Source organism: Solea senegalensis, linkage group LG12, assembly GCF_019176455.1.
Source record: "Solea senegalensis isolate Sse05_10M linkage group LG12, IFAPA_SoseM_1, whole genome shotgun sequence".
Taxonomy (NCBI): Eukaryota; Metazoa; Chordata; class Actinopteri; order Pleuronectiformes; family Soleidae; genus Solea; species Solea senegalensis.
In genome coordinates this window covers 4,733,668-4,747,099 of record NC_058032.1, presented here as the reverse complement: position 1 = coordinate 4,747,099, position 13,432 = coordinate 4,733,668, and the positions used below count along the sequence as shown (strand labels likewise).

Below are 13,432 nucleotides of genomic sequence, written 5' to 3'. Positions count from 1 at the left end.
ATAAAACATGTCTATAAAGATACTTAAAAGTCTTAATATTTATACATTAGTAGGCGATGTCTGTGAGGACACATATGTGTGTGCATATAATCATTAAAGACACTTTAAATATCTACAATATATCTAAACATAGTCTGTTACATGAACACTGTCTTTGTGTTTAGTCATGGAACAAAGGTGACCCTCTCGCAGCTTTATATAATCTCGCGATATCAGTTAACGTTCTAATGAAACGTGATCGGAACCCAGGCGGTCTCACGAGAACACCGCCAACGTCCGTGACGTGTGTCACTGGTCACGAAAGCCGAATGAAGTCGTTGTGGACAAGTTATAATCGTATATTTACACTCCGGAGCAGGAGGTGGTGGTCATGCGTCTAATACTTGTTCTACATTGTTAAAACCGAAGAAGAAAAAGGTCACGTGTGCATGTGTTTATAGCCGTGTATCATCCATAGATTTGGTCATAGATTCACAAAATGGACACAAACGATGCGGGACATTCTTCACAGACATAAGGTAATGTTTTTTTACTAATGACTTTGTCTAGATCTATACAGTAGTCAGTTGCAGATGCTTTTTTGAGTAAGTTAAATTGTTAAAAGAGCACTTGTTAGTCGGTGCTAACGATGTTAGCATACTGAGCTAGATAGCCGCAGCAGCGTCAGAGGCGTCATTAGCTGAGCAGCAGCAGCGGTACAGAGTTTAGTGTTAGCTGTGGGGAACATTTGAGTTTGCTTGTTGTCCTGTTAACGTCTCTGTCTTATGGCGCCGTTAGGTGTCGAGAGGCGAGGTATGAACCGTCTCTGAATGACATGCGGACTCATGCTAACAAGGCAGTGACCGGCGGCTGTTTGTGACTCTGCCTAGCAAGTTCCTACTCTCCGGTGCCGAGCTCCGCCACAGCGAGGATGTTCCCCAGCTTGGCCCACAGACCGTGGCATGTCTTCGGCAGGGTCTCCATACAGAACAGGGCGTTCCTGTCACAGCGGTGCCCGAGGTTTCCCCAGCTGTGCCACGGTGAGGACACTCGCATCCAGCGGCTACAAGACCTGAGCTACACATTTGTTACACGCTATGTTGTGCTACTACCCTGCTAAAACGTTTAGTCAATTAGATTTTAAGTTATTACGTTTTTGTAGCATACCTTTTTATAATTGACAATCAATTCAACAAGCTTGGAATTGTACCTTGCAGAGTGAATACCTATAGCTTTTATAACACGCGACAAACATGGTGTTTTAATAACATTGATTTATGAAGAGATTCACCAGCAATGACAATAATTGTTGGTATGGCTGCAACAACTAATCATTGAATCATATAGAATTATGAATTAACAATTACACAGTTTAACAGTTGAACCAAAACAGAGAAACTAGGACTTCACATAGCTTAAACCTTTTTGTTGACTGTAAACAACAACATTGAGAACGTGAAAAGCATAGTTTTGAGCAGCATTAGAACACCAGTATCTGTATGTAATGATGTAACAACTACCAACAGAAAGTATTATATTATTATTGATTATCAGTCAATTACAGTATTAATCACCAATTATTTTGATAATCGCTAAACTTAAGTTGAGTGTTTTTCATGTTTACATTCAAACACGTTGTGTCTCACAGGATGGCAGAGCAGAGGCGTACACTGTCTGTGGTTCAGCCTTCCAGACTGCCGCGTTGCTTCTTTAGGACTGAGCAAAGTGCAATACTACTCTACCTCCTCTGGCAGCAGCAAAGATGGTCCTCCGAAATCCACATCAGATGGTGCTCCATCAGCAGAAAATATCCTGTCCAGTGCTGCAAAAACCCCATTAGGTAACAAACTACTGTCTCCATCAACTTGTTTTTCTGTTCTTACCATTATGTCTGCCACTGCCACGAATGTCATTTACTCTGTTTAGCTGAGACACTGTTTTGTCGTTACCCTTTATGAACCCATTCTTTCTTTACGTTTGTCTCCCTGTGTAGGTTTCACACCTCAGGCCTTGACTAAAGCTGAGCAGATTCAAGTGAAAGGTATTGAACAATGCTTTGTACTGTTCACACTGTGGGTACGATTTTCTGGCTTGCCTCATTTTCCCTCTGTTGTTATATGCAGTTCGGGCAGTGCTGAAGAAAAGGGATTATGGAGCCAAGTACACTCAGAACAACTTTATCACAGCAGTCAGAGCCATGAATGAGTTCTGCCTCAAATCAAGGTAATACCTGTCCATCAAAGATCAATGTAAAGTTTAATGTGAGTGAAAACACTGTAATTAACTCTGTAATGTCAGTGCCTAGATGAATGAACAATATTAAATAGTCACTCTGTACGTGTACATGCACAGTTAATTTCGAGCTAAGGCCATAGTCCGACTAAGACAGGCAATCGGGCAACTTGCAGAGTTGTATACATTCTGAGGAGAAAATTGACTTATTGGCCGTACGTCTGACTCTGCCTTTGTAGGTATCTCTCTATAAGCTAGTGCGTTTCCCGTTTTACCTTTTATGTCAAAAGAGTGGCGATGTGGACGGTGAAATGGATGTTTCTTATCTGCTGTACATGTTAATCGTTATACAAATTAGATGGAGTATTGCTCTTGTGGTTGCTGTGTTGTCCTTAGAAAGACGCCACCGCAGTATGATTTTCGGCAACAGTACTGCAGTTTATAAGTCGTCTCCTTCTGGGTCAAAAACCAGGGAGTAAACTGTGACCAAGTCCGACTCCATTGCGACTAAGCGAATACTTGCAGAAGTAATCGGACTATGAATCGCATTATCCAGGTATGTTAGTATGATTTAGGCTCAATTTTAATTGGACTAACGTGTTTGCATGACAGTAAGAAAACTGAAATATTGTCCTAGTCCGACTTTTGACATGCATGTAAATGCACCCAGTCTCCTCAGGGTTTGCTAAGATGCAGACATCCTTCAACTGTAGCACACATTCCTTGACTGCAGTTAATCAGTGAACATGCTGCTCATATTAACTAATGAACGACTGGCTAACATCATTTAACCAAAGTCTTCCTGGATCGGTTTTCTCACCCCCTCTGCTCATGTGTTCACAGTGATCTGGAGCAACTTCGCAAGATCAGAAGACGCAGCCCCCACGAAGACACAGAGGCTTTCACTGTCTTCTTGCGGTCAGACGTTGAGGCCAAGTTAGTTCTCATCTCTACGAGCATACAGAATACATATTCCATACAGTTATTCTTTGAAGCAACAGTTTCCATTGCTATTTTTAACTTTCCCTCATTTCTTTTATTTCTCTTTGTGATTATCAGAGCACTGGACGTTTGGGGAAGCCATGAAGCTTTAGCCCGAGAGAAAAATGTCAGGAAAGAGGTGGAGAGAGAATATCATGAAAGTATGTCTCCTTTTTTTCTGGCTGCATGCACATCTTTTGAGAATGTGAATAAACATTTTGAAAAACATGTCACAAAGTCAGATTTTGATGTGTATTATGCTAAGCTAAGATAATTGGAAGCATGTATGAGTGTGTATGTGTGTGGTATTAATCTTCTCATCCAACGCTGTGCTAAAAGGTGTTTGTATTGGCTAATTTGACCGATTAATCTGTCAGTCATTAACTTGATCATTGTTTGTGCCAGACCACAATGTCAACTCATTGACATTGTCTATTATTATACTGACAATTTTTTGTCAAGTTTAATGTCACCTCTGTTTTATTCACACCCCTCCCCCACATGTTCTTTTTGTTACACCCTTTTAATTTGTTACTTTTGACAACAAGAACAATTGAATTGGGGAACAAATTCTCACATTTTAGAATGTTTCCCTTGAAAAATATCTTAAACAATTATCAATAAATAGTAGATGTTTGTTGTTAAATTAATTCAGATTATAGTGTGTGAGTTATTTTGCCCCAACCTTTTTTCTTATTGGTGAATTGTATCATTTGTATTTCATTCTCTGATCTCCAGACACGTTTCGCAATCAGCAATTGCTGAAAGAATACAAAGACTTCTGGGGAAACACAAAGGTGATGACTTTTGTTTCTTCCCTGTCAGTTTGTTTGATTATATGATGAAGTCTCCAAGTTTTTTTTTTAAATGTGAAAGGGAAAGTAGTGAAGTGGGCGGTCGTGTATTGTGCTCTCATAACAGCAGGTGGTGTTTGTGTGACCTTTGTCCCCGTTGTAGAGGTCACTGCTACTGTATGACAACGGCATTGTCTGCTGACATTCATGGACGTTCCAGTCTATAGCGCATAATGCTGCAGTTATTTCTGTTTTCCTCTGACATGTCATGGTTATAGTCTGTACCCTGCTGGCTTGTTTATGTAGTGAATCCCCACTTGAAGAGATCAAGTCGAATATTATTTTCATAATTAATTGAGTAGTTGTTTGGTCCATAAAATGTCATAAAATGTTTATAGGGGTTTCCCAAACCTGGAAATTATGATCTTGAATGTCTTGTTTTGACCACAAAGGAAAACGATTCGGTTTTAATGAAACTGAAACATTAGAAAGCTTGTTTTAATTATTAAAAAAACAGACTAATAAATAAAATATTGAAATAATTGACAATATATTGATTACCTAAAAAGGAATTTCCCAGATTTTCTATGTAATTGCAGGCCCATTGGGGCTAAGTGAGGACTTTTGCACAGTACAGTTTTACACTCTTAATTGTCATGCAGACAGGATTTTGTGTAATATGCCTACTGCTCTTTGCTGTGGCTCTCTTTAAAAACACATCTTCACCATTACCATCCCTTTTTAAATGGTTTCTAATGAAGAGTATCTTTGGGACAGCATCTCGTTTGTGGACCCTTTTCCCTTTCTTTTTGTCAATCCAGAGTTTATTCAGTCTGAATGTGTGTGCGTGCGCTATTGCTCGTTTACTCCACATTTTAATTGTCACGTTTCCTTGTTTCCTAAAGCCTCGATCAGGCCAGAGGGCAACGTTTCTGCAGGGACCGGGGAAAGTGGTCATGGTCGCTATATGCATGTAAGTTTTTAATCCTCACATCAGTTTTTCCCCCCCCGAGTGCTGTTTTGTGTTGCTGTGACATTTTTCTGAACTTTGAGACTTAACTGAGCTTGAGCTGTGGCACGCACAGTGGGGAGGTTTTGGATTAGTGAGAAAGAGGAGTTAAAGGTTTATGAACTTGAATTGGGAACGGCATCAGACTTCATCTCACATGAGGTCATGTGGCCTGTCGGATTAGGATGATTGTGTTAGTGTTAGTGGACATGTGCAGTCACATGAACGACAGACAAAGACACACAGGACTTCGTTAGTGAAGATCACATTTCAGGAGATGCCAGATCTGGGCGTAAAAGCTGTGAATAGTTTTTCACAAATTCTAATCAAAAAAGAAAAACTGACACAAGTAAAAGTGTTGCAAATTCTGTTTTCAGTCCAAATTAGGCTACGTTCACACATCTGACTTTTGTTTCATTGATGTGTGAACAAAGCAAGTCTGATATTTTACAAATCAAGTCTGAGTGACTTGTCGTGTATGTGGTCCTTGGTCAGATTTGTCTTTATTTTATTGGGATCCAACATTTGCTACTGCACTAAAGTATATTTTCTGTCTGTCTTTTCCTGTTGTACAGCAGTCAAAGATAAGACATATACACACAATGAAACTCAGTCCTAAATTTAACCATCACAGTTAATCCCCAAACTTTACCATAACCCTAACCTAAACTTTATTCTCTAAACTTTATTCTTTAAACCAAATCCTACTACATGCATGTACACACACACAAGCTCCTTTACTGTAATTGATGGTTCAGATTGATGTCTCTGACATAGTTTACTAAAACTCACAAGATAAAAGATACGGCCTTACAAATCTTTAATTTCTTTTGACTGTTTTCTTGTTTTTATGCCTTGGAAGTTAATGACATTCATGCGTCGCTCTGTACATAACCATTCATTTGATCACATTTGTTCAGAGTTGATCGGCAGGGCCTGTAAAACACGATAAATCTCTGAAGAACCTCTGCCACATCTCTTAGAACATGGAATGTCTCTGATAACAAACCCTGACTGCTTCATCCTCGTCCTCAGCAATGGGCTGAACTTCTTCTTTAAGCTCCTGGCTTGGGTGTACACCGGATCTGCCAGCATGTTCTCCGAGGCCATCCACTCTCTGGCCGACACCTGCAACCAGGGTCTGCTCGCCCTGGGAATCAGCCAGTCCGTCCGCAACCCGGACGCTGGGCACCCGTAAGCACCACACCTTACTTTTCACTACTGGAAAGAAGATGATTTCACACAAGATTGTGTACATGTATATGTATGTAATGTCACAGATTGCAGTATTAAAAACAACGTTTGTCTCTAAATATCGACTGTACAAGCTTTTTTTTTTTCTGTGGTGTGTTTTTCAGGTACGGATTCTCCAACATGCGCTACATTGCCTCCCTCATCAGTGGCGTGGGCATTTTTATGATGGGAGCTGGCCTCTCGTGGTATCATGGTATCATGGGACTGCTGCACCCAGAGCCCATCCAGTCACTGTTATGGGTGAGTGAGTGTGTGTGTGTGTCTGGGCCAGCTCCCGTCTGTCGGAGAACATCTTTTGAAGGATACCAATGACGTGCCCTGTTTGGTTTTTGTCTTACAGGCTTACTGTATTTTGGCGGGTTCTCTGGTGTCTGAAGGAGGTGAGTTAGCGAAGATGAACTGACTTTTGATGTTTTGAATAGGAGTGTACCGAGTGTAACGTCTCTTTTCGTTTTATTCTTTCTCAGCCACGCTACTTGTCGCCGTCAATGAGATAAAGAGAAGTGCCCTCCAGCATGGGCTATCTTTTTACGAATATGGTAAAGGCAACACAAAATACTGTGACATTAGTACCTGCATTGCTGTGTACACGTGGAATTATCTGTGATGGTCAAGTTTCAGATTACTAAGCACTTCGCGACTGAGGTGCAGGAGGCAAGGACTGAATTGTAATTGAGTTGAATTACACGTGACACTGTTTTTGAATGACCTTTGCCTATAACAAGATGGCTGTTAAACATTTGTTTTTTTCTCTTTGCCAGAAGTTGCTCATGCTCAATTCCATGTGTGACTGTGGTCTTGTGTTGTTTGTTATGTGCAGTGATGCAGAGTCGTGACCCCAGCACTAACGTCGTGCTGCTGGAGGACACCGCTGCTGTTTTAGGAGTCATCTTGGCTGCTGGCTGCATGGGACTCACCTCACTCACAGGTAAGGTAAAAAAAAAAAGACACAGATACTTCACTTCATGTTAAATCTACACCCACTTAGGTGCACAATAAAGTGGCATAAGCAGCACCAGTGTGGTCTTTTGCTGCTGTTACCTCTGGCATCGACTCGGCCTTTTTCACCCAGACCTGTCTCTGTTAAACCTAGAGATGGTTATGTGTGAAAGTCCTAGTGGATCAGCAGTGTCTCACACCAAACCACCACGCCACATTCACTGTCCCTTAAATGCCCTTTCTTCCTCACTCTGATGGTCTCGTTCACATTCACGTTCCTAAAGTTTGACCGACTTTTTCTTTATTTGTCGCGTGTTTTCCTCAGGTAACCCGTACTATGACAGCTTGGGCTCGCTCGGCGTGGGCACACTGCTGGGCGCCGTCTCGGCCTTCCTCATCTACACCAACACCGAGGCTCTGCTGGGACGCTCCATACAGCCTGAGCGTGTACAGAAGCTCACAGAGTTCCTGGAGAACGACCCAGCCGTAAGGTCAGCAAACGAGAAGATACGCACACACACAGTCACATGATGCTGTCTATAGGGACACTTAGCAGGTGTTGTTGATTTCAAATCCTCGCAGTGTCACTACAGTCTCCTACGGTTAATGAGTGTCATTCAAGCTTAAAATGGACTACCTGGTATTCACTAGATTTAATCTGCAAACGTCTTCAGGGACAGCTTTAATCGGGGATTAATGCCTCAGTCACAACATGACATGGGTTTTGCAGGACATATGTATTTTCAAGACTTTATAAAATTGAATCCCTGTTTTTAAAAGCTTTTCAGAATCTGTAGATGGACTGTAACACTGTCATCACACTTCCTCTATCCTAACATTATAGGGAGGTTTTTGTTATGAACACATTGTGTTTCCGTTGTGATTTTTCTGTCATGTTTTCCTTTTTTCCATGCAGAGCCATCCACGATGTGAAGGCCACTGACATAGGACTGAGTAAAGTGCGTTTCAAGGCTGAAGTTGACTTTGACGGCCGTGTTGTGACACGCTCGTATCTGGAAAAACAAGACATTGACCAAATCCTTTTTGTGAGTGGTTTTTCACTTTTGAACGTTGATGGTAAACATTTGTTATAATTGTTTTATCTAGAAATGTGTCTACGATGATACCAAGTGGTAAAGAAAACCATCTTTTTAATACAATTCCCCCTGTGTTCATATCATTTATAAAAACTTAACGACAAGAGTTCATGTGGTTGATGTTTGTGCTTCTGCTGAGGTTGAACAGACTATCAGACGTCTCTCTCTCTCTCTCTCTCCTCTCTATTGAGAGCACGTCATCTACGGACACTTACTGTGCACTCTGGGGTGCACTGCTTTGCCTGCTGACCTCCTGCAGTTACACACATTTAGCACTTAATACTCACTTCACTTTACTGTACTGAAGCTTTGAAAGAAATCTAACATCGACCGAGTATTCTGTATTTCGAGGCAGTTTAACTGCGTTATTGTCCCTTTTTTGCAGTTAGGAAGGATTGATTTTGTTTAACCCCCAGATAATTCACCTGTGTATTTACTTAAAAAGTTAAGGCTAAATCCACGTTATTTGATTTTGTATTAAACATGAGCCAGAGCACCTTTTTGTCTGGAAACTTTATGGGAACAAGTTCTGTTTATTCACAACGTGGAGAAGAAAGTGCATAAAGTCTGCGTATTGAACATGGATGGAGCATCTCTTTACGTAGCTTTCTCCACCATTATCCCGCCGTAAACTCCCCCGTCTTCGAGCCGGGTAACTTCCGCCCAAGTTTACCCTCATTCAGTTGAGCAGTGCCTCCACCAGGAGTGTGACGCCCAGCGAGTGAAACTTGCGGCAACTCTTTCCTTTTATAGCGCCTTCATTTAATAATTAAAATATCAAAATTTGCCCTGGCTTATTGATTATCATATTGCATGATGAGGGATGTTGATGCATCACCAAATTGATATTTGTGAAGCTGAAAAGCTCATCTGGAACCTGAAAACACCATTTTCAAATGAATAAAATGTCGCCTCAGTGTGTGTGCTTTTGTTTTTTTGTCTCGACAGGAAATCCAGCAGGTCAAGACTCCTGAGGAGCTGGAGAACTTCATGCTGAAACACGGGGAGAACATCATTGACACGCTGGGAGCCGAAGTGGACCGTTTGGAGAAAGAACTCAAGGTACCCGAAACATAAACCTAGAAACACTTGCGTTTGTTGATTTGTTGGAATCTATTTGCACATCAACGTTGTACTTTTAAGCAGTGTCGGACACATGCATGCGTTATCTACTTCTGCTTTGCTCCTTCACAGCAACGTAACCCAGAGGTTCGCCACGTAGATTTGGAGATACTATAATCCTCCCTGGCGTCTGCTGAGGAAACTTGAGGAAGGTGAAATGAGGAGCGAGGCCACCTTCACGATCTGCGACAGCCATGAAACAAGCATCAGTCTCTGCACATGTCATCGTGTCTTACTGTAAAGTTCTACAACCTCCGTTCCCATAAGACCGGGTCTGTTACTTCATCTTCACTTAGCTTTCACTAGATGTTCAACCTGAGTCTCAGACTGAGAGGACTGTGTTAGCCGTCTCCCCCGGATTTTAAGAAAAGTGTAAAAACCTTTTGAATTGCTTGAATTGCCATGAATGTGTCTGGATGTGGTGGAAATACATCTGAATCAAAACCAACAAGGACCAGTAATCACTCACTAGACTTTCTCTTAACATTAAGCTTGAAGTACAATGACAGGTTCATTAATACAAGGGAAACCTGAGAGCTACGTATTTGTGCTGAACTATTTAATTAGTAGACGATATTTTTTCTTTTCTTTTTAATGTAAAAAATAACGTGAGGTGCTGATAATGCAGAACAACAGAGTTTACTATGACTAGATTTTATTGCCGTTACCGAAAAAGCTTGCAAATTTCAGGTTGTTGAGATTTAATTTGTAATATAATAGAGTTAAGGACTGAACTGACGTTTAATACAGAAGCACTCCGACGAGCGTCCGCTTGTGCAGAACAACAACAACAACAAAAAAATTAGGAGGTAAAGTTAAAAGTCTAACTAACACAACTAGTAAATGAACACGTAGTGGTCGTCTTTATCTTTGCAGAAGTTCAAATCATTCAGTGTGGACATGACATGATATACAGTGGGCAGCTGAACGCCAACGTTCTCCAAATTTAGACGTCTGGTCACTTTTTCCTGGTTCTGGTCGACTGCTGATCGACAGATAAGTGAAGTAATGAAGGATCCACTCGGTGTAAATAAGCAGGCAAATGAACCAGCCCCCCCTCCCCCCCTTCCTTTTTAATCAATCTGCCATTTTGCAGGGTGTCACAGTGTGTACCAAAAACACAAAGTGTTTCTGCTGTTAAACACACACACACACACATATAGCTGTGCTCTGGTTTCTAAAATCAAACAACTCTTTGACCCCTGAGTCATTTCAGCGTTACTGGAAAGGTGGACTTGTATTTTTGAAGGTGTGAACAATTTCATATTTACCTTTGGTTAGTACGATGTTGCCGCTGCTGAAGGACTTGGAATACATTTGAAGTAATTTATTAAATTATATTCCTTTCCCTCACTGTCACTGACTTGTTTCTTTGAATGTTCTCCCCTTTTCATGGGTACCGGAGATATGCGGATTGGGGTTTTTGGACACTTTCATAGTTCTGCAACAAATAATCAATTATCAAAAATGCTTCTGTAATTTCAGCTTCTTAAATGTGACCATGCTCTGGTCTCTTTACTCCAGTGACGGTGAGCAGAACTAAACATTAGGAAACGTCATCATTTTGAGGTTTGGATCAACATTTCCCATCATTTTCTACATTTTATGGAACATTCAACTGTCCGCTGAAGTAGCAGTATCTGTTTAAATGTTGTCGAATCTTTGTATGGTTACCACTGACGGAATGAAATCATTTCACAAAACAGTCGCTTGGCGGCCCCGGGGGCCCGAGGCAGCCACAATGTTTGCTTATGCATTGGTACTTTGGTTGTTTTGTGTGTTGACCTTGTGATAAGACGGTGACCTGTGTGCGTTGTTGTTGTACCTTGGAATCTCGGCTCCAGCTCTCTCCACAAATGAATGAATGAATAGCTTAAGTGATTATTATACAGTAGTGGTGTCATGATGCGCACATGAACGTTTCTGCGTCAATACAGTGATGTCTCATGCCTAATTATAGCCACGTGATGTGATTTAAATGTAGTATAAGTATATGACTGAGGGGCCCGATTAAGCTACATCATATACTGTAACATAACCTTTGTTATTTGACTGAGGGTCCCTGGAAAGGCATCAGGGGTGGATAACAGCCTGAGGGGCCCCTTTCGGACATCAGAGGTGAGCAACATAACCCATGGCATATGACTGAGGGGCCCTATTAAGCTATATCATGTATCATAACCTTCGTTATTTGACTGAGGGGCCCCAGTTAAGACATCAGGAGAAGATGGCGTAGCCTAAGGGGCCCTTTATTGACATCACATACAGTAATAGCCTGTGATACATGACTGAAGGGCCAGATTAAGCTATATCACATAACATAACCAGTGTTATTTAACAGAGGGCCCCTGTCAAGATATCAGGAGAAGATGGCATAGCCTAAGGGGCCCTTTAAAGACATCACATACAGTAATAGCCTGTGTTATTTGGCTTCAGGGCCCCACTAAAATTGTAGGATAAATAAAGTTATTGATAGTAGCAGAGGTGTGGGCTTCAGGGGCCCCCTGAGCTCTTACGCCCCTGATCCTAGGAACTCTAATCCATGGTTTATGAATAGAATTATGTCATTGACCACATGTGGACACAGTGAAGAGGTTCGTTTTCAAGCCTCGTGTTTTTGGATGAGCCTGGGATGTAAAACCCGAGTCCATTAGATGGTGCAGTTGTAGAGAAGAGAGAGAAAGAGGGATGGGAGGGATGAAGAGGAGGAGGAGGAGGAGGGGACTCGCCTGTGCGCTGACGTCAATAAAAAAAACAGTCATTTCCAACCAGTCTGCGCATTGACCGACCATTCAAAACATTACGCACAGGCATCGCGGCCGGACCACGCTATAAACCACTCGACTGAAATATGCTTTTGTTTTGGTTTGGGTTTTTTCTTTTGTCGCCGAGAACCGGAGCGCGGAGGCGGTGCGGACAAAACAGCAGTGCAGGTTTTTGACCATTCCATGTTGTCTGGTTGTTGCACGAACATTATTATCAGTGTCATGTCTCGTCATACCATTCCCGAGTCAGTCAGCTCGTGCCAGTGCCACTGCCCATCTCTCGTTTCCTTCCATGTCTCCGCACAGGAACGAAAGGTCGCGTGTGCACGTTCATTGAACAATCATCATTTATTTTTACATTTTTTTTTAAATCAGAAAATAATGCTGATTTTGCCTCATTATTTTCATTATTATAATTATTATTATAAGAGGGGGAAAAAAACGCCTGACAACACAACCCCCTCTGCACGTCACATCACCGCTGTCACTGCGTCCCAATTTTTTTTAATAAATAAAGAAAAACGGATGTTTTTCGATCCTGTTTCTGTTTCTTTGTGGGGTTTTTTTTTTTCACCCCCTCCATCTCCACAGTATGTGATGAACCTCCAGCTGCACACGGATGGGGGCGCAGTGAAGCTGCACAGTCGGGGACTGAGATTTTCATGCAGCTTCTCCTTCATCACCAACCCTGAAAATCCTCTCTTTTGTTGTTTGCTGCAGAACAAACAAAATCTCGTTTGTAATTAAACAAAAAACAACAACGAGGTTTTGTGCAGCGGTGTCAAATCAACACATCCCATTGTCCATATGCACAAAACATGACCTCATTCACCTGCGTGTGTGTGTGTGTGCGTTCGTTCTCCTCTTAAGGACCTTTTCTGGCATAAACACAGACCTTGTCAGGACCAGTAGTCCTCAAGGAGACCAAAACCTGGTTTAGGACTAAGATTTAAAATTATGGTTAAGGATAAAGGGCTAAGGCTTTGTTTAAAGCAGTCCAAATGAATGGAAGTCAATGCAGTGTCCTAAGAAGAATAGCTATGCCAACTGTGTGAGTGTGTGTGTTCTTGTATTTGTCGCCTCTTAAGGACATTGTCAGGACCAGTAATCCTCAAGGAGACCAAAACCTGGTCCTGATGAGGCAAAACCTCACTTCTGAAGAACTGGTTATGGTTAAGGTTAGAGGTAAAGGGATAATTCTTTGTTTAAGGCTGTCCAAATGAATGGAAGTAAATGCAGTGTCCTGAGAAGAATAGCTAC

The 13,432-nt window shown here is 41.7% G+C and overlaps 1 protein-coding gene across 2 annotated transcripts; it reads left to right on the top strand.

Annotated features, from left to right (window-relative positions):
• The first annotated feature begins 271 nt into the window (after positions 1-271).
• slc30a9 (solute carrier family 30 member 9) lies at positions 272-10,766 on the top strand. Of its 2 annotated transcripts, none has more exons than XM_044040782.1 (18): positions 272-518; positions 870-1,019; positions 1,628-1,819; positions 1,973-2,020; positions 2,103-2,202; positions 3,055-3,147; positions 3,271-3,353; positions 3,931-3,989; positions 4,892-4,959; positions 6,031-6,189; positions 6,354-6,489; positions 6,590-6,629; positions 6,717-6,788; positions 7,070-7,177; positions 7,514-7,679; positions 8,105-8,234; positions 9,234-9,347; positions 9,480-10,766. In XM_044040782.1, the coding sequence occupies exons 2-18, from the start codon at positions 911-913 to the stop codon at positions 9,522-9,524; spliced, it is 1,722 nt and encodes a 573-aa protein (XP_043896717.1). In that variant the 5' UTR covers positions 272-518; positions 870-910; the 3' UTR covers positions 9,525-10,766. The 2 variants fall into 2 exon arrangements, with proteins under 2 accessions (XP_043896717.1, XP_043896716.1); XM_044040781.1 differs by having other exon boundaries at positions 778-1,019.
• Positions 10,767-13,432: the final 2,666 nt, after the last annotated feature.

Bases quoted from the DNA above. Each gene is read 5' to 3' on its own strand.
- slc30a9 (XM_044040782.1), top strand. From the start codon at position 911: ATGTTCCCCAGCTTGGCCCACAGACCGTGGCATGTCTTCGGCAGGGTC. The intron at 1,020-1,627 runs GTGAGGACACTC...TGTGTCTCACAG, and splicing joins GTTTCCCCAGCTGTGCCACG to GATGGCAGAGCAGAGGCGTA. The intron at 7,680-8,104 runs GTCAGCAAACGA...TTTTCCATGCAG, and splicing joins GAGAACGACCCAGCCGTAAG to AGCCATCCACGATGTGAAGG.